We start from the raw sequence: 20757 nt of genomic DNA on the forward strand, positions 1-20757 counted from the left end.
GCCATCAACAAGACCAGCAATGGCCAACAAAGGGAGGAACAGATTAAAAAAAAAAAAAAATGAATAAATAAAGAAAGAAAATAAAAAATTCAGAAAAATATTGTAAACAATAAATCACGTTAGCGCCAATTGTATCACATAGGACGGTTAGCTTCCTAATTAGCAATTTCCCGTCAAAATTAACTAGATGAACTTAATTAGCAAAATGTGAAAATGTTTCGGACCCAATCGACACAATTAAAAGATTTATAATTGAATTGACAAAAATACAATAAATTTAAAACATTTTAGACAATTTTCCCATGTGCCCTATATGGCCCACTTCTATCTTCCACATATCTAAGTGAGGATTTAACTAACAACAGGTAGATTAGGATGCTTGCTCAGCTATTAAATAAAGACTTCTTCTTCTTTTTTTAAATATGCGATCAAGTGTCCATACATATCTTTCATTTTTAAGCGTGCTTTTCTTGTCATTTTCGCCGGACGCAGTAGATGTGTAGACACTTGAGCGAGTTGTAGTTCAATGTAAAGGACAATAAATTAATGTGGGAGCTATCAGTATAATGTTTAAATCGACACTATATATAGCATGTCCCGAATAATGTAGTGACCTTCGGTGCTAAGGACAAAGCCGCCTATGAAGAAGCAAATCATAAGCGTCACATCAGATGGTTCGAATCGGGACCAATTCCAAAATTAAGATAGTTTATAGCAATTCTCCATTAGCTTTGACCTGGCCTTTCACCGCGTTGGGTGGCCAGACACTCCGAACCAAGTTTACACCCTTTTTTTTTTTTTCCATGGCCGATTCGAATACGAGGAAATCTCTTGGTATTTTCTCTCTTTTGGGTGTTCCGTGGTACTGTCTCTTCTAGGGAAAAAATCAAAGAACGTGGGCAAACACGAATCCAACTGGTGTCTCATGTACCTAAACCATGGAATGAATCCGACCCATTTCGATCTAGCTTAGAATATTCTCTCTCCCATCTCTCTGAATGCCAGTACGGCGCTACGCAGGTGGGGAGTGAATTTTCTCTCCTGGGTTCGATCATACGAATTGCAGAACCAGAAAAGGCCAAAAGAAGAAGAGCGTAAAGGCCACAGAGAGAAGAAAAGCGGGGGGCATTCTCTGATCCAATCTAAAACCGTGTCTGATAGAGAGAGAAAGGGAGAGAGAATCTCTCACCTCGCCACGCCGAAGGAAACTTCGAGGAAGAAGGCCGGGGAAACGTATGATGTAGAGAGAAAGAGAGAGAGAGATTCACGATCAGATTTCTCATCATGGCTTAAAGCCGTACCGCAGGTGTTCATAGTTTAGTCCGAACGGTCTTATTGTTTCCCGGCACGGATTCTGCCGAAAAAATTCTTGGAATGAACCGAAGTTGAGTTTTCGAAAAAGAGAGAAAAAATTGGGCGTGGCGAGGGCTATAATTTCATCAAATTCCAATTCATTGATATATATGGACGAGAAGCGATCAATAGGGAAATCACAGTCGCGTGTATGGCTTTAAAATTGGGGGAAAATTATAGTTGAGGCCTGCTGATGAACGGAAAATTAGAGGTAATTGATTTTCAGTCAGGTCCAATCTTATCCCGAAATTGAAAACCGGATTTGGTCCATTTTCAAGGTGGTCCAGTGGAACCGGTTGAGTTCAAAGGAAAGACTAGAGGCGTGAGCATCACGGGACAAAAAAGAAAGACCCAAAGAAAAAAGGAAACGCACGTGAGACATTTAAAAGAAAATAAAAAAGGGGTTGTCCAGACTGCTTGAACATTGGTTCCACTTTTAGGAACTGGAAACTAGATTGACATTTTTTAGAATTAGATGGAACTGGCTAATTTGATTTAGTTTGAATGGTTCCCAATTTAGTCAGTCCATCTTACTCACCCCTACAGAAAAATATATTTGTGCGTGCACATGTGAGCATAAGTTAGTCCTATAACTCAACCTAAAGATGTCTCCAGGCACTTTTGGCTCGAATCGGGTTTGGGTGGGCTTATAGACCGGCACGCTTGTGATTGGATCTAGTATAGACATCACCCATGTACAAATTTAGTCAACAAGAATTATGGTGAATGTCACCATCGATGACGGCAAGCACGATGGCTACAATTGTCGCCTCTTCAGTAGATTTACATATCCAATATCAATCAAGGTTCGCCAAAAATAGTGTCGAGTAATATATACCCATTTCGTAGTTACGTCCGATTTTTCTCAAGCAAGAGATAGCATGTCTTATCTAACTATATCCTAACCTTAGCTGAGATTGTGTGTGAGTGACCAAACATGATTCATAACCTTTTTTTTACCATAAAAATATAGACCGATCTACAATATTGATATATTGTACCGCTCTTGAATACAAAATAGAAATTTATCGCGTTATATATTAATTTCGCAAATCAAAATTTATTCCACCTAAGATTCCTGTTGAAAGAATTACAGATTTCTTGTCCTTTCTGCGTGCAATTCCGGTCCATGATGCTCCACGGTGGAAACCAATCAATGGCCGCCCCCGCTTTTTACCTGATGATGACGACTCCTGGAGATGACAGTGAAAAAGGGGCAGAAAGAACCCAAAAGCCATTAACAAAATCTTTTAAAAGGAAAGGTAAAGAACCGCCAGGTCGGTGGGCAAAGCACCTACCATAAGAGGAGAGAGAGAGAGAGAGGATAGAGGGAGCAAGCAAGCAAGCCAACCCAGCGAGGCAGAGGGCGAGGGAAGAAGAGAGAGAGAGCTGTTTCAGATTTAACACACTTAAAAAAACAATCTTCTGACAGAGAGAGAGAGAGAGAGATGTTAATGTTGATGCTTATATCCCTGTGAGTCCTAGGAGCTCATCTCAGTTCCTCATCTCATCTCTCTCTCTCTCTACATCTGTTGAGACCTGAGACCCCACAAGTGGTGGGTTGCTCTGCATCTGGGTCTCCCCAAGATTTGAAGCAGAGTGGTGTCCAAGGCTCTCCTCTTTCTCTCTGTCTCTCTCTTTAGAGTCGAGTGAGGTACTTTCTTGAAACACGTTCGCTCCTCCTTTTCCTGACTCTTGTTCTTGTTCTTGCTCTGTTTCGCGACTGTTCATTTCTTTCTTTGGTACTTTGCTTTTCTTCTTCCTTCTCTGTCGCACGTAACGCAGATCCCGTTGACATTTGACCCCACATTCGTCCATTTCTCCCTTCTCCGTTCTCTTCCAAAGTAATTCGCAGAGGATCTGGTTGTTCTTGGGTGTGAAGTTCGTTTCTTGTTCTCTTCTTGATCCTAGCTCCGCAAATTCAGTTGACCAGTCATTGCTTATCACAGTTAGATTTTGTTTGAGCAAGGACTAGATGGGTCGTCACAAATTTACTGATTCTTGGGTGGTATCCTTAGATTTAGTTGCCCCTCGGCAACAGAGTGCTCTCACTTCAATTGCACTCTGCATTCTTTATGTTTCTTCTGCGGATCTTGGTTTGCTAATTAGGTTCTGCTTTAGTCAAAACCCAGGTGGATGTGACGCTATATACTTTGGTGGGCGTCCATTTCAATGAAGATCTTTGGAGTTCTTGCTTTTCCTTTTGTTGCCTGTTCTCTTTTAATTGTGAGTTTTTCTTGTTGAAAGTCAACAGTTATTCTGAAGAGAGAACATCGATTTCAAAGTATTACCGACAGCTGAAATGGGGAATGCCTCTCATCTCAAGGAATTATGAAATCACATGAAGCGTGTCCAATTAGTTTGCTTTCCTTGATTATCTGTGGTTTCTTTTTGCCTTTTTTTATCCTGTGGGGGCTTCTCACAGAGAGAGAGAGAGAGAGAGAGAGAGAGAGGGGTCCTACTATTAATGTATTAGGTCGGCTGTGTTTGTTGAGTTTGGGCCCATTGTCATGTGAGAAAAGGGGAAAGTGACATGAACATTTTTTATTTGTATGAATTTGCTGTCCTGTCTTGTGAGCATTGAACGGTTTTGCGAGTCCTCTTATGAAGTCGGCATTAGAATATTGACCGCTAATAACACTAGATCTGGTATATCTAACTATCTTTCTTAGATCTGTTTATACTGATCTGTCTTTTATGCCAAAATGGATACTGTTGAAGATAGCCACTAGTCCTAGAGACTTGATTTGAGTCCTACAACCACGCTCACCTAACCCTCTTACAATGATCGCTCGCTTTCATTGACAATGCATTATTGGTTTTTTCCTCTTCTGAGGTTGATCTATGGGTTCCCTTTGGTTAAAAAAAACTAAAAATGCACGATGTCTCTTTTCACTACGAACTAAGTTCTTAAATGCAGTTCTTCTTTACCAAAAAAAAAAAAGTTCTTAAATGCAGTTCTGTATTGACTGGCTACCTAGGGACTAAACTTCTTTGATTTAATGTATAAAAACTATTCAGATTATTGCATTTGCAATTGGCATTGCGTGCTCAATATCTTGCTTTATGAACTATAAGTGATGAGAAAGTCATCAACATTATACTGCTGTACTTGTTCGAATATCATTTGTCTGATCAGTGACCTTTCCCAGAAATTCATTTATCTAAGCATGGTGAAAAGTTCATTGTGAAGTAAGCTTCAAGTAGCTTTCAAACGTATCTTGTTAGGAGGTTTGACTTGAAAACCAACATCTGATCTGTGCAGAGAGTTGTAATTTAATAACGATAGGATGATGAAGCATAAGGATGGAAAACCAGGGTCCCTACAAGACAAGCGAACTAGAGTTCTTCCAATGACAATTTTGCTCATTGCCTTATGTGGCTTGTCATTTTATCTGGGAGGTATTTTCTGTGCTGAGAAGAACAAATTCGAGGTAAAGAATGTCAAGGACATTGCTAAGGCCGTCCCTTCTCCTAAAGAATCGACAGTTGCTCCACTTCAGATGAAGTTTGTCACGTTCCCTGAGTGTAGCTCAGACTACCAAGACTACACTCCCTGCACAGATCCTAAGGTACGAGCAGACCAAATAGTTTGTTGTGATCTGATCTACCAGAACGAATCTGAGATATGTGGTTTTCTTCTTTTGGGCACAGAGGTGGAGGAAGTATGGCATGCATCGTCTGACTTTCATGGAGCGCCATTGCCCAGCGGTTTTTGAGAGAAAGGAATGCTTGGTCCCGCCACCGGAAGGGTACAAGCCGCCAATCAGATGGCCAAAGAGCAGGGATGAATGTTGGTACAGGTAATTGTGTTTCCTCAATCATGCTAGAAAACAGAAATTTCTGAATTCATGACACGATAGTGAAAATGGATATGTGGATCGGGTCATAGGAATGTGCCATATGATTGGATCAACAAGCAGAAATCAAACCAGAACTGGCTGAGAAAGCAAGGAGAGAAGTTTCTTTTTCCTGGTGGCGGTACGATGTTTCCCAAGGGTGTGAGTGCATATGTTGATTTGATGCAAGATCTGATCCCCGGTATGAAAGATGGCACAGTTCGAACAGCCATTGACACGGGTTGTGGGGTGAGTTTGTACTTACTCATGAAGGGAAAAGAATTGTGGTACTTTTTTTAATAAGCATTTCTGAGATGTGCAGATGCTTCTGTGGTTTAATAGATTTGGCACTTACAGTTCTAGTGGTAGTTTTAGCTGATGCCTACAATATCTTTAAATTGTTTCAGGTTGCGAGCTGGGGAGGCGATTTGTTGGATCATGGGATATTAACTGTTTCTCTTGCCCCTCGAGATAATCATGAAGCTCAAGTCCAATTTGCCTTGGAACGGGGGATTCCAGCAATACTAGGCATCATCTCCACGCAACGGCTACCTTTCCCGTCGAACTCATTTGATATGGCCCACTGCTCAAGATGCCTTATCCCATGGACTGAATTTGGTAACTCCTTTTCCTGATGCGTTGAATCTAAATACCAGGAAGAATTGGATGTCGGGTATGAAATCTCTCTTTTCTTACTTATCAAAGTGCATTGGTCACAGGTGGATTATACCTCCTAGAAATCAACCGGATACTGCGGCCCGGAGGTTTCTGGGTCCTCTCAGGACCACCAGTCAACTACCAAAACCGCTGGCGTGGATGGAACACTACCGTGCAGGAACAGAAGTCAGATTATGACAGACTGCAGAAGCTGCTCACCTCAATGTGCTTCAAGCTGTATAACAAGAAGGATGACATCGCCGTGTGGCAGAAAACCTCAAACAGCAGTTGCTACAACCGCCTCGCGAAACCTGATGCCTACCCACCCAAATGCGATGACAGCCTTGAGCTGGACTCTGCTTGGTATACTCCGCTCCGTCCTTGCGTGGTTGTTCCGGATCCGAAGCTCAAGAAGATCAGTCTCAAATCCATCCCCAAGTGGCCTGAGCGACTGCACGTCGCACCTGAGCGCATGTCAGAAATACACGGAGGAAGCGCGAGTGCTTTCAAGCACGATGATAGTAAGTGGAAGGTGCGGGCAAAGCACTACAAGAAAGTACTACCTGCACTTGGGACTGATAAAATAAGAAATGTCATGGATATGAACACTGTCTATGGAGGTTTTGCAGCTGCTCTGATTGATGATCCATTATGGGTTATGAACGTTGTCTCGTCCTATGGTGCCAATACTCTTGCCATCGTTTATGATCGCGGGCTTATTGGAACATACCATGACTGGTAACTTCAATGTTGACTTTTGTTCGTAGGATCTTTTACGACTTTAATTGCATTTGATCATTCCAATTTTTATCTGTTTGTTCTGGTTCTTTTGGTAGGTGTGAGGCGTTTTCAACATATCCTCGAACATACGACCTTCTTCACCTCGATGGTCTCTTCACTGCTGAGAGCCACAGGTATTGCCGGTGTCTTCCATCAATTTTCTCATCACCAGGAATGTGCATTTAATAATTGGCGTCTTCTCTAGCCTCCTCTCTAAGCACTTCAGATGATGACGCCATTATTATGGTGTGCTTTCAAATTGACCCGAACACGGCCATTTCATGGTGCAATGAATGACAAATAATTTAGTTGTGAAGTAATGCCATGAACAATCCTGTTTCGCCTATATAAAAAAATGAGTACCTCCAGGAACACATATATATTTCCTGAAAGTGGAGTTGTTTGAATCTTGGCAGGTGTGATATGAAATTCGTTCTCTTGGAGATGGACCGAATCCTCCGTCCCAATGGGTATGTGATCATGCGGGAGTCTAGCTACTTCATCGAAGCGATCGCGACCATCGCAAAGGGGATGAGATGGGGGTGCCGCAAAGAAGACACTGAGTACGGCATTGAGAAAGAGAAACTGTTGGTCTGCCAAAAAAAGCTTTGGTACTCGTCGAGCAAGAGCTCACGGCAAAAAAGCGAGTAAGACACACACTTCATGTACAACAAAAATTGCAGAATAGTAGTATAGACAGTTGAGAGTTCAATCCAATCCTGCATATCAGACACACAAGGAGATCAGTCGAAGGAAACCCAACAAGGGTTCAGGGATTTCTGCATTCAAATTCTTTCAGGCAATGAACAGTGACTAATAATTATCTGATTCTGGTTAAGAGCCTTCTCATACAAGTATATTGTCCTCAAGGCTGGAGATGTAATTTCATTTTTTCTGTTTCTTCCTTCTTCTTTTTTTCATTCTTTAGTCCTCTTTCTTGCCCCCCTGTCTCTCCTCTGTTTCCACACTGAGCTGGAAACTGCAGGAGCTATACTCAAATGCGGGAGGTGTATTCAAATCAATTTTTTCCTTTTTTATTCTGGCAACAGTGTGAGATATGCTGCAATGTCATTACCCTCTTTTTATCATGTTCAACTCTTCTTGTGAACGCAACAAAAGCGAAAGGGGGCGCTCGGATGGTGTTGAATGTGGTGATAACAAAGGCGGTTCTATAAACAAAGATGCAAATGGCTCTCTCTTCTTTTTCAATAAGAAAAAGAGTGGTTTCTTCCCGAGCCTGTTGCTTGCGTGCTCTTGTATATAGGAAGATTCCGTCGGTTGTGTTTTGATAGGTGGGACCTCAGAATTTGCACGGAGGCTTTAGTAAAATTGAAAGTTGTCCTGTTTCTGCAGAGAGAGAGATGGAAAGTTATGAATGCAGGGTTGCTCTTTCTGTGACTGTACCTTGTCTTCTGCTAGAATCATCTGATTGGGTTCGATATGAGGCCAAAAGCTAGATCCTTATTGCGCTGGAACGAGGGAGGATTTTAAGTTGGTTGGAGTGTGGAGTGATTTTCAATTCCCGAATTCAACTTGTTCAAGTCCACAGGTGCAAAATGGGTCTAGAATTCATCTTTTAACCCATATTTGGTAAATTGGGTCATAAATGGATAGCCTTAAATTATAAAAAGGCTTAAATGGGTCATGAATGGTTGTCTAACAACTAGGGGTGAGCATCGGTCCCAGGTTAACCTCGGCCCAATCCTAAACCGGCCCAATCCCACTAGTCCCGGTTTGGTTCCCAAGGGCACTAAGCTAGTCTTTGGTTTTAGGATTTCTGGATCAACATTATGCAGTTGGTCATCGGTCCTAAAAGTTTATAGTCAATCCAATCAACCCTAAGTATATATATTATATATAATATATTATTTATAATTTTTTTATATATTAAGACTTAAGTCAAATAATGTGGATAGTATTAAACAACTTCTCATGACATTCAAAAATGACTCATCACGACATTCTCCTCCAATACTCGTTCTCTTGTCTTCTTTGTCTTCTCAGTCTTCAATTTGCCAAATAAAAAGAAACAATTTCCTTGTTTGCCACTTGACACTTGCCTCGCTCAACTTCCCGGCTCGTTGCTCAACTTCCTATCTTGTCTCATATCTCTATAAGAAGTCTTAATTGTTTTTATGATTTCTTGCTTTTAGCAAATGTGAAATTTTTATTGTTGTCTTATCTTAAATTTGTTGAATATGTACTAGTATTTATAGTTTGGTTGCTATACATTACATTGTCGATAGATATGTACTTTGAAACATTAGGTTTACCTTTTCAAGAAGTACAAAAAATGAAACAAAAAAAAAAAATATTGTTAGTCCTAAGTTGACCTTGGAACTAGACCGAGCTCATTAGGTTAATCCGATTCTCAGTCCTAGAACATCAATCCTTGATCCCAAAAATTGAGGATCAATCATATGCGAGTTTGTCTTGGGATTACGGAGTGGATCGGTCCAACCCGGACCATACTCACCCTCAATAATAAATTAATGGATCTTAAATGGGTTGATAACTAACCCATATGAAAAATAGACAAACAAACTCATTTCTAACTCGTATTAGGTGGAGTTGGACTTAAGAGATGTCAAGCCAATATTTATGATTTTTATTTTATTTTGTTTAATTTTTAATTTTTGTTATTTTATTTTCCTCTTAGAAGAAAACATATAAATAAAAAATGAAAAAAAAATTAATTTAAAAACCAATTTATTTAAATTCGATCTTTAAAAAAAAAAAAAATAACCACTAAATTTGTATTGCATGAAAGTGTCTTGGTAATAAAATTTTTTTTAAAAATCATTAAAAAAAAAACAAGTTTTCCTTAAATTAGATTAAATATGAAAATGTTCCAACAATATAAATGATGTTGGGTATAAGCGTTAAATTTGTATTACATTAAAATGGATCAAAATGAGTTAATTAGATCAATTTTGGTCGGACCATTTTTTATCCAACCCATCTATTTTATAGTTCTACTATCAACCACCTAGGCTTAAAGGTAAGCATGATTTTAGAGTAGAGTTGAGCACTAGATCAATGGGAACCGAGTCGATTCTACGCTCTAGGATATGTAGGTTAGGTTTCAAATTCAAATTTGTTTCAATAAGTAAGTTATAAGTGAAACCAAGAACTCGAGATAAGTCTTTGTATTTTTGTTGTTTTATATCTTTGCAATTTTATGATATTTCATCATATATAATGATGACCATAATTTGAAACTATTAATTTGAGTTTTCATTTTCGATGATCTTAAGGATTTCATAATTTTTTTTATGTCTAAATATGAGTCATGACTAAGATGTTAATTATTAAATGTGATAATTCGTGACCATCATTCATTTGAAAATACAGATGAAACCTACATAAACCCCAAAACCTGTAACGAGGTAGTTTCAGATTCCTGAATATGCAGGTTTCAGATTCTTGAATATGCAAGGTAAAAAATCGCAAGATCCACTAAAATTCCAAATCCCAAAATTTAGAAACATGTTCGATTAGATTTAAGATAGAATTTAGAAGTAACCCAAAACCGCTCAACCCTTATCTAGGCCTCCACGTTCCTGCCTAGAATTATCTCATTGCTTGGAAGCCGCTTAGTGCTTATAATTACTTCATAGGTTAACACTAATTATAAAGAAAATTTGTCTTTCCCATCTGGCAATTCAAAGTTTCGAGGCCTTTTCCTAATCGAAAAGGTTTGTTGAGACTCGACAGGCTTTGATGAGCCTTTTTCAAGTCTCAACAGACCTTCCTGAAAGAAGCCAAAATCTCTGTTCTCATAAAGACTAATTTTTCGAATTCCGCGGCATGCATGCTTATGAAGCATTTGAAGAATGATGTCGGTTCAAATTCCTTCCGACTTGGCTTTGGCATGCCTTCGCTTTCAAATCGCATTACAACAGAAACCAAACAATATAGGCGACGACAACTTATCAAGCATCTGCTAAGAGCCATTTATTTCGACAAATATAAGCTCCCAATCACTGGCACACAACAAGAGAACATAAGTTGCCATAGAAATAAATATCAGGAACTCGAAATAACCACAAGCAAAGTACTGCGAGTCTGATTTTATTCTCCAAAAAGAAAGGCGGAAAAACGGCACCCCTTGCACATTCATCCCGCTACTTTACGGTTATAGCCTCGGCCAGGTTGAATCCACTGTCCATGGCGTTGTCCATAATATGCATGCACCGGTTCATCACGCCATCCACCAGCCTTCAGAGGTAGCAATTGCTGCATCTCCGGACCTTTGCGAGGACCAAAGCTCATATCTGCCAACTTCTCACTTATATCAGCCACTTCTCTGGACATTGGACCCTTTATCACAGAAGCTGCAACATTAAGAAGCATTATTTGTTAACAAGTAATAAATGACTAAATAAATGAACTTTCCTGAACATTCTCCAGAACCTAAACCACCGATGACAGGTGGGGTCTAGGACCGTGGGTAGATTCGTCATCTTTTCTGAATGAGGGCATCTTATTTATGGCTCATGATGAGCTAATATAAGTTCAGATTTTAATTTACAACTCATTTCAGAGTTACATAGTTTTAGGTTCCGCGCAATGAATGAACATAAAGTTAAGTGTCCATAAGGAATCCAGGAAACCTCGCTCGTAGAAACATCACAAAAGGGAGCAATTACATACCACACATACCTGAATTTTTACCCATTCTTCAAATTGGATACCTAGCTTTTCTTAAGTTTAATGAAGTGCTTAACTTTTCAAATGAGGGTCAACGTTAGGCGTCCATTAAAATCGCGGAAAATGTCAATGTGGTCACTAACGCCGTTAAATGACAATCAATTGTCCCTTTTGACGTACAATGTGGCCTCTTGAGATAATGCCACGTCAACAAATCAGACAACTAAAATCGTCAAATCAAAATCATCACTCGATGTCTAGAAGGAAATGGCACAATTTTTCATAAGTAAGCCAAACCATGTAGCCAATTGTACTTAAGTGAGCCACGCCAGCACATGACATGGTAATTTATTTAATGAAAGCATCACATTGAGCTAAATTTGGAAAGATGACATACTTGATTAAATAAACAAAAGGCAAAGGTCCGAATACTCACGGCGCCATTACCGCATAAAGAAATTAGACTTACTTGGGCTGTTGTTTCCTGATGGTCGAAATCTTGGCTGTTTGACAGAGGAATTTGAATATGGCGCAACCTTGTTTGAATCCTTATGGAACAAAAGAAACCTGTTTAGTATTTCTTGACATGCGATATAGTGATACATTGATAAACTTAGAACTCCAAACCACTCCAGCTACTCACTCATACATTACAATGGATGGAAGCAACTATTATTAAATAGCACGTATGATACATTACCTAGGCCCAAAAACGCAAGGTAAAAACCACACGAGGACTTAATCTTAAATGGTCATGAGCATGTATGATATCCATAGTCAATAAGTTGAAATTGTTTACCAATTGCACGCCCAAACGATTTACTTCACTAACTACCCGACATGTTGAACAGTTCTAACGATGATAATCAATATTTTTTGATAGGAAAGGCACGAGTCTCACCTGGTTTACCATATTAAGCTTCCGCTGAGCTCCTGTAAAAGTACAAACAATTACACTTCTCTTCGCTTGGAAAATTGATATACATAGTGCTCATAAATTGATAATCACTTCAAATAACCAGTAATTTATTTCATGCTACCTGGCTTCAGAGCCACTGCTCTTGGTGATGAATTGTTGACACCAAGCTTTCGATTATCCGACATCCCAGGATACCTTCTGCCATTTTGCACCTGCAAAGAAACTCTCGTTCCCACTGCAGCGAAACATGACAAATTAACTCCAAGCTTATGACTGATGATAAAAAGTAAAGTCTAGATAAGAAGACAACCAGGTGGAGGCGTCCTATTGGCAGTTAATCTCGATCGGAGGGCAGGAGGAATGTAGTAGCAACTCTGGCACAGAAAAAATAAACAATGAACAAATATACCAAAAGAGAGCCCAATCTGTATCATAAATTTAACAACAAAAATTCAAGAAAAGTATAAAAGGTTCACCTGAAAGAAAGGATGTTGAAGGGCCTCAGCTGCTCCGGGCCTCTGGAATGGATTCCATGAACAGAGGGACTGCGATTCACAATAAAATATTATGATTGAACCTAGAGCAAGCTATATGTCATAAAAAAGGTGCTCACCCTAATGAGATTGATTGCATCCGCACTGGCAGATGGTATCATTCTGGACAAATTCACACCAGGAAACTACATTGCAGAATAGCTGAGTCAGACCATGCCTGCTGAGGGGGAAAAACATCGATCAAGCAGGTAAAACTTGTAAGGGTACCTGTGGAAATTGATAATTAATGGACCTGGCAAGATGAAGACCGTCGGCCCATGACTCCCAAGTAGGACTTCCTATTACACCACATATTTTGAAAACTTCATCCGCTTCACTGCAAAGCAGGCGCAAGCAAGGAAGATCATCAAACACTGAATGTCCAACAAAGAACTAGAAGAGAAACTTGAACCCTGAACTAAGCATGACGATTATGAGAAAACATTATATTTGACAACAACAAACGAAAAATAGATAAATATTGATTGGACGGTAAGTGAGACTTGGAAAAGAAATGGATATGCCTTAGCAAAAGATCATATACCTGATGCCAGGGAAGAGTGGCCGTAGTGTGAACATTTCAGCCATAATAGCACCCATAGCCCACATATCTGTAGGAACATCAAAATCTCAAAGATTCAAAAAGGCACCTACAAATGCTACGTCAGAAGACATCTATTTTTTTCTTCTGGGACCCTTACCAACTTTAGAACCATACAAGTGTGACTGAAGCAGCACTTCTGGTGCTCGGTACCTGCATTAATGTTTAAGATTTATCATACTGTTGAGACAAAAGCGGAGTGAATCAGTCAGAGATCACATAAAGGAGAAACAACCCACCAGCGTGTTGAGACATATTCAGTGTATGGTGGATCTGAATTTATCTCACGAGCAAGACCAAAATCAGCAATTTTCACCGTGTCTTTGGTTTTCAAAAGGTTCTCTGCAAAAGACCAAAAACAGACATAAGACTGAAACACAAGCCAGCCAAAAAGAAACCTACAGTGGCTTTGGCACTTTCTATGATCAGATAGAGACTAAAGAAACCACCCAAAATTTTCCAGTAAATAAAGAAGGGGATCAATAAGCTGATCATGACTATAACTCCTAATAAGCATCATTTACCTGGCTTCAAATCACGGTGGAAGTACCCATGATGATGCATATAAGCAAGACCTTGAAACACTTGAAAGAACCAATTTCTTATTTCAGCCTCTGAGAAGAGCTTCTCTCTGTCCTTCATGAGATGGTAGAGGTTGCATTCCTGACAAAAGTAGACATAAAATCAGCCAATGAATTCCAAAAGATCAGAGAAGGAATAATGCGGCACTACTTACCATGTACTCAAACACAAAATACAGGATATTATTTTCCCAGATGAGTTCTTTAAGCTTCACAATACTAGGATGATTCATTTTTTGCAATGACTGCCACAAGACAAAAACATCAGAATCAATACATAACCACAAAATTATATGATAGAGAAAACACAAAAAGAAAACTAAATTCTAGTACCTTCACTTCTCTCAGGTTCACGCACTCCTCCCGAGAATAGTATTTCCTCTTCATTTTCTTTATTGCAACCTGTTAAGGTTAAAGATCAAGTAAGGAAGTTTACGCATGCAGAAACCTAGTCACAGCACCAAATATATGGAGAAATTGCAGTTCCAGCCAAGTCATGAACAACTTACAACTTCTCCAGTATGCTTATTAATAGCTCGCCAAACGTTCCCAAATGTTCCATCACCTACTTCTTTAAGTAATTCGTACCTGTAGAAGTCAAAAGGGTGGTCAAATGAAGTCAAATCCCAAAACCTTCAGTCTACAATAGCAAAAGAAGAAAAACTCACCTCTCCATTGTAGCAGCAACTCCGGTGCAACAAGGCTCTTTCTTTATTCAAGAAAACAAAAGAAACTAAAACAGAAATATGGCATCTACTTCAGTGGATGTCTTGTGCTGAACACCTCCGAATACTAATAAAAGCACCAAAGCCCAGGTCCCAGCTGAAACATCCGTTGCTTTCTATGAGCTGATATGAGAAAGCATGAGATGAATATACTGCTGATGGATAGGTTTCTCAGCTTTCCTCACTGCTGGAGCCATGGATTGTTGATCACAAATTGGCACCCTTGGCAAGAAAAGACGATGAGCGAGAATCATGTCGACAGCGACAACAAGCTTAAACAAAAGACAGCCTCAGGGATACAAGTGCCAGCCGAGGTTTCAGAATTCCCTGCAATCTCCAATAAACAGCTTCCTCATCACTCTAGCCCACTTGCCACAAAGAGAAACTTCCAATGACGTATCTAAGTGCTAAATAAGAAAAGCCAATACTCAATATCTCAATATCCGCCAAACTTCAACTTCAGATATGCGGTAGCAGAATTCAACCCTGAAATAATGCCACTAATTGGGTTAAAAGAAATAAAACCACCTAGAAATTGACCAGATACCGAAAAATTGGACATAAACGGAGACAAAATGGTAAACAATTCACAGGATTGCTCTTACCTCTGAAGAGGTTCTCCCAGAAATTTTCACTTGATGGCCTGTTGATGCACCAAGTGCATTAAAGATCCACAATAAATCACAGCTTGCATTACGCCTCCAGCAGTGATCATTCACAGAAGGCGACCACTAAGTGCAATTGACGAAGGAAACCAGAAGAAAGTCACCAAGCATAAGAAAACGCCAGTCGAACACTTCCCCAAATGAAAAGAGAAGAGACTGATCGCAGGTTGACCAAAGGCAGGCTTGCTCCATATCTGAGAAAATAAGAAGCTCCTTAAAGCCAGATCCTTAAAAACCTATAAACAAAGAACCACATGAGAGATTTCGTCATATTCAGGAAATCAGACCATGGACAAACATTCATCAAATAGCTTCATCACAACTTACCCGAAATAAGCTAAAAATAAGATATTAAAATCTATCGCTGGAAACAAAACAAAAAAATATTTTCACGGACAGTGCCCTAGGACAATATCAATAGAACCTGCGCCTCCATCAACCGGATTAAAATATTTCTCCACAGTCAAAGAGTAAAAGACCCACTATTTGAATTTGCAGGCCCTTCATTCATGTCCTAATTATCATGGATTCTGTGCTCGGCCTTAGGTTATATACCAAGTCGGAAGAGAAAATAATACCAAAAGGCATGTAATTAAACAATAAACCAATCCCAACAATAATTAACAGGGAGTGATAACTACCGCACCATCACCCGTCTCCACCAAATAGAAATCGGCTAATGTCTTGGAAAATAGTGGGCAAAAATTCACCTCAGAACAATTACCCCAGGCCGCAAAACCCTAAATTCACACAAGAGACCTAAACCTAGCCCACACCCAGCCTCCAAAGCTTGCAATTGTAATCAATGACGGAAACAGTGAACAATTATCAAAATTCGCGCACACCCAGCTCACAAATCATTCCAAAAACTCGCGAACCACGCAACCAATCAAATCAACGCAAAATCCCAAGGCAGCAAAACCCTAAATTAACAGGATAGACCAAAACCTAGCCCCCAGCGAGCCTCAAAAGCTCGCAATCGTAATCAAAGATGGAAAACAAGTAACCAATTATCAAAATTCAAGCAGACCCAAATCACGAATCATTCCGAGCCGCCCTAAAATCACACCCAAAAAAAAAAAAAACTCGCGAACACGCAGCCAATCGAATCAACGGAAGACCATATCCCCAAAAAAACCAGACGAATTCCTCAAGATCGCGCCGCGACGAGACAGCCAGCGACCGATAATCCACGCGCAACCAAAACCGATCGCGACGGCGAGCGCGCGCGAGCGAGAGAGAGGATCGGATCGGGACCTGAAAGCCGAAGCGCATAAGAACCGGCGCGGGCTCCGGCGGAAGGAGGAATCCAGAGCTCTCCCTTCTTCACGATTCTCGTCGGCAGACGCGCCCCACAAAGCTCGCGCGAAACAACCTTCCCCGAATCTCTCTCCCTCTCTCTCTCTCTAAGCTCTGCGAGAACGCGGCTTCCAATTTAGAGAGAGAAAATTTGCCCTGCTCCCCGCCCCCTATTTATAGCAGGAAGAACCGAGAGAAATCGCGTCGCCGTTTCTGCGAAAGGAAGGAGGGGAGGGAGATTCCCGAGGGAGAACGACGCCGTCTGACGTGGCGCGCGGTTCGGATCCGACGGCTGGGAAGCGCCCGCGGCGGGGCCCCCTCCCGATCTAGCGGCCACGGACGCGAGTTCGGCCTCGCGTGCTGGTTTTGCGGTGCTGTGCCGCCCCGCCTACTCGACTTTGCCGCGGGAGCTTCCTATCGCGGGGGGGCGCGACCTAATTTTTAGGCGCGATCCGGGCCGTCCGTTCCTCCCGGCTCGACCTAACTCCGCACCCAATCTGGACCGTCCGTCCCGTAGGAATTTGACTTTCGTGTTTCGGACATAAATTAAAACTCGGATTTGGAGCACAACGTGGATCACCATGTTCACATGTGTCGATAATTTCGTCGAGGAAATTTCCATTGCGAACTCGATGATCATTCACTTCACGGATAATATTTATTTAATGTTTTTCAGCAAAAGTCTTTAGTTTGGTGGTGTCGATCGTCACGCAGCATTTTTCGATAGGATCTTATTGAAAATATTCTTTTATTTTTTGTTTGAAAAGTCCATGACTTGACAATTTATTATGGTGTATCGAAAAAATTAATAAAAAAATCATCATTGTCGTCATCATCTTCATTATTATTATCATTATGGAAAGTGAGTGTGCCTAGGAAATTATTAGCATAACGAGGCTTTGTTTTCACGCCGTCGGTAGAGGAGAGAGCAAACCTTAATGAACAAATGTGAGGAGAGACGATAGAGAATATGCTCGAGGGCTGATTTTTTCTAGATCATTCTTGTATAGTATAATCTTGGAGCATGTAAAATTTACAATCCTTCGAAGCCTCCGCTTTTGACTTCTATGCTTGCGAATTATTTATTGATTTCCTCGTTAAAACTATAAAATATCATGCAAATTGCGAAAAATCGCAATAAGATAATACTAAGATCAACATGATGGATTTGTAAGTTTTGAGGTATTCCAAGCACTTCATGAAAAAAGTTGTTTTATCAAAAAGTATCAAACTACGAGTTGATGGCTCAATTGATAAAAGAATGTGAATAGTATTTTACTGATTGGACGAGAAACGTGAATCGATGAGAAATTTGAAGTATCGAAGCCGAAAAAAATCGTATGCAACTATGTAAAAGGTTAACAAGGCGTAAAGGTAAACTAAAAGTAAAATTGAATAGCCAGTGTTCATTAATTGATCGGCAGTCCTTCGCACAAAGTATAATTCAAGTATTAATACTTACTACTTAACAAGGTCACAAAGGAATTAAATGCACCTTATATGACTCCTGAATTTTGGCAACTTCTATTATTAGACGGTTATTTAACACTTAGACAACTCCATTACTCAACGGTTGTTTCTTCTCCACTCTTTCACACCTAGCATCGTTGGTCACCTTCAATACTCTTTGATCCACAATTTGATGGTTACAATAGCCCACACTGCTTAGCTTCTATCATTAATTGCATCCGATATTTATGGCTACCCGATCTATCAGTTGTGTCACTTTTCCCGTTAGTCAAACCTCATTTAGAGATGCCCATGGTCTAGGACTTGGTTATTTCCTTTTACACCTCTCGTTGCCTAGAACCATTCATCTTGCCAACCATATGTATTTACCGACTAACACCCCACAATTTTTACCTTGTCGTGTTTTGCTCAACCTCTTTCAATCCAAGTCAATAGTCGAAGATGTGGGTTTTTTTTCTCCGTGTCAACAAAAAAAATGTCTAGTATGCCTGTCACAATTTTCATGAATAAAAATAAGAATTGCTTCAAATGGACTTGGATTGATAATGCAAGTATAATGTTTCACGCAAGATTACAAGAAAACACTACCATATTCAACGTCGATATGAATGTCCAAAGGTCACGAACTCGATCAGTCCAACATTTGAATTTGTCCAAAGAAGCTCGACGTACCCCAAACGGCACTCAAACCATACATAAAAAAGTTCCATTCCACTCGTTTCATTATCGTCAAACGTGTCCACAAGTTAAAAGAGCACAAGGACACAACATGGAATGAAGCGTATACGACATATGTTACCTTGACTATTCGTACTTAATTTCTTTTTATTGGGAGTCAAGAATTTAGCATGTGGGTCCCCTTGGTTTGGGCGCCCGACAAGAAACGCCGCTTCATCTAACCTTTACCGAGAGGATTTCATCGGGGCTTCTCAATTCATCGTTCTTGAATATCGGGGGAGCTAGAAAATTCTCGAGGGTTTCTCAACGTTTCCAGCGTCTGACCTGCGAGTTAAGCTAGAAAATTCTCGAGGGTTTCTCAACGTTTCTAGCGTCTGACCTGCGAGTTCAGCATCGATCGATCGGGGCGTAGAATGATATTTTAAGATTACTTATCTTCACGATGAAAAAGGCAAATCAAGATGGAAAAGATATGAAGGGGATTGCCGGGTGATGATGACTTTGTTTATGTTGGGTGGACGTGGGGGAGGCGGCGTGATGATGACTTTGTCGACCGTGTGGTTGTTCGCCAGGTTGCTGCTTGTTTTCTTTCATTTCTTTTTTTATTATTCGAGTTTTAGACATTTTGACAATTTATTTATTGAGTTTAACCAATTAATTTAATTTAAAAACATTGACTAGGCGCCGACTATCTTATATAGTACATCTAGTACTACTACTAATGTGAAATTTTTTATAATTTTTCTGATTTTTCTTAAGTTTTGTTTTTCTTTCTTTCTTTTTCCTACCAAATTTGACGAGGCTCACAACCATAGACAAGGGTTAGTCAATCCTCGCCTAGATATAGTGAGGATTTTGTGGCCCTCACCTAGTGGTTTACAAGGGTTGTTGGCCCTCACATATGGTCGATGAGGGTTAACTGGCGACCCTTGCTGGATTTGTTAGGAAAAGATAAAAAAGAAATGAATTAAAAAAGTTTCAAAAAATTTATAAAAATTGTCCACGCGAGCTTTGATCGTTCTATGTGACACTATTTGGCATTCATGTCACTAATTTCCAGTTACTATTGGTTAGACAAATTCAAGTGGCAAATTAAAAAAAAAATTATGATTCGATTGACAAAATTGAATATATCTAAAATCAAATTGACAACTAGACGATAGTTTTTAGATTTTGTTTCCTCTTAAATGGGTAGCCAAAAGTTTTAGTTCTTAAATTAACAAAAAAAAATGAAAAGACAAGAAAATCTCATCTATATTCATGCTTTTATTGATGTTCCTTAGGGATTTTCAATACTGGTGTTGTCAATGCCGGTAACATTTTCGAAGAACTACTTGGTACCAATGTTAGGACAAACTCATGTCCTTAAATTGAGTCATTTATCGGAGTCAACCCCAAAACGTAAAATGGGGTAATGACAAAAAACTACCGGGGTTTGTAACCATTTGGCAACGTCCCCTCGGGCTGAATTCCCGCGATGAGGCTGCTTGGCATGCCAGTCCACATGATGGTAGGGACCAAGACACCTTACAGGAAGATGAAGGCAGCTAGTTACAAATGGTTACAAATGGTGACAAAATTGAATATATCTAAAATCAAATTGACAACTAGAAGATAGTTTTTTAGATTTTTTTTTTCCTCTTAAATGGGTAGCCAAAAGTTTTAGTTCTTAAATTAACAAAAAAAATGAAAAGACAAGAAAGTCTCATCTATATTCGTGCTTTTATTGATGTTCATTAGGGATTCTCAATACCGGCGTTGTCAATGCCGAGAGCTCTTTCGAAGAGCTACTTGGTACCAATGTTAGAAAAGCTTTTCCGATAAACTATTTGGCACCACTATTAGTTTAATTAAACACTACGTCAATCTCATCAAAAGTGGCTAACTTTTAATAATTAGGCTTGGAGTACTGGCCCCACTACTTTCTAATTTTTTAAAGCACGATAATTTGCAATAATTACTTGGAGATTATTAAGATCAGAGGCGAGCATGTGCATTTTTTCT

The 20757-nt window shown here is 39.8% G+C and overlaps 2 protein-coding genes across 3 annotated transcripts; one reads left to right on the forward strand and one right to left on the reverse strand.

Moving 5' to 3' along the window:
* Window positions 1–2659: 2659 nt before the first annotated feature.
* LOC104444237 (probable methyltransferase PMT20) lies at window positions 2660–7717 on the forward strand. Its single transcript, XM_010057879.3, has 8 exons — window positions 2660–3007; window positions 4619–4925; window positions 5008–5156; window positions 5246–5441; window positions 5600–5810; window positions 5912–6587; window positions 6686–6763; window positions 7046–7717. Exons 2-8 carry the CDS (start codon window positions 4644–4646, stop codon window positions 7278–7280), a joined length of 1827 nt encoding a protein of 608 aa, XP_010056181.1. The 5' UTR covers window positions 2660–3007; window positions 4619–4643; the 3' UTR covers window positions 7281–7717.
* A 2764-nt stretch (window positions 7718–10481) lies between these two features.
* Window positions 10482–16757, reverse strand: LOC104444238 (cyclin-dependent kinase F-4). 2 transcript variants are annotated; one of them, XM_010057880.3, is made up of 18 exons: window positions 16564–16757; window positions 15247–15500; window positions 14585–15127; window positions 14426–14504; window positions 14250–14318; window positions 14072–14161; window positions 13860–13998; window positions 13575–13677; window positions 13436–13488; window positions 13279–13345; window positions 12963–13071; window positions 12815–12880; window positions 12678–12746; window positions 12512–12575; window positions 12323–12436; window positions 12184–12215; window positions 11752–11830; window positions 10482–10966 (listed from the first exon to the last, which is right to left on the reverse strand). In XM_010057880.3, the coding sequence occupies exons 3-18, from the start codon at window positions 14590–14592 to the stop codon at window positions 10749–10751; spliced, it is 1359 nt and encodes a 452-aa protein (XP_010056182.2). In that variant the 5' UTR covers window positions 14593–15127; window positions 15247–15500; window positions 16564–16757; the 3' UTR covers window positions 10482–10748. The 2 variants fall into 2 exon arrangements, with proteins under 2 accessions (XP_010056182.2, XP_018729878.2); XM_018874333.2 differs by having other exon boundaries at window positions 15247–15542.
* Window positions 16758–20757: the final 4000 nt, after the last annotated feature.

The sequence above is a fragment of the Eucalyptus grandis genome, chromosome 8 (assembly GCF_016545825.1).
Source record: "Eucalyptus grandis isolate ANBG69807.140 chromosome 8, ASM1654582v1, whole genome shotgun sequence".
Classification (NCBI taxonomy): Eukaryota; Viridiplantae; Streptophyta; class Magnoliopsida; order Myrtales; family Myrtaceae; genus Eucalyptus; species Eucalyptus grandis.

Coding starts and splice junctions, on each gene's coding strand:
- LOC104444238 (XM_010057880.3), bottom strand. Junction 13,346..13,435: donor CTTGTATGGTTCTAAAGTTG/GTAAGGGTCCCA, acceptor ATGTTCCTACAG/ATATGTGGGCTATGGGTGCT. Junction 13,072..13,278: donor CCACTCTTCCCTGGCATCAG/GTATATGATCTT, acceptor CCTGCTTTGCAG/TGAAGCGGATGAAGTTTTCA.
- LOC104444237 (XM_010057879.3), top strand. CDS start 4,644: ATGATGAAGCATAAGGATGGAAAACCAGGGTCCCTACAAGACAAGCGA. Junction 4,926..5,007: donor CTCCCTGCACAGATCCTAAG/GTACGAGCAGAC, acceptor TTTTGGGCACAG/AGGTGGAGGAAGTATGGCAT. Junction 6,764..7,045: donor TTCACTGCTGAGAGCCACAG/GTATTGCCGGTG, acceptor GAATCTTGGCAG/GTGTGATATGAAATTCGTTC.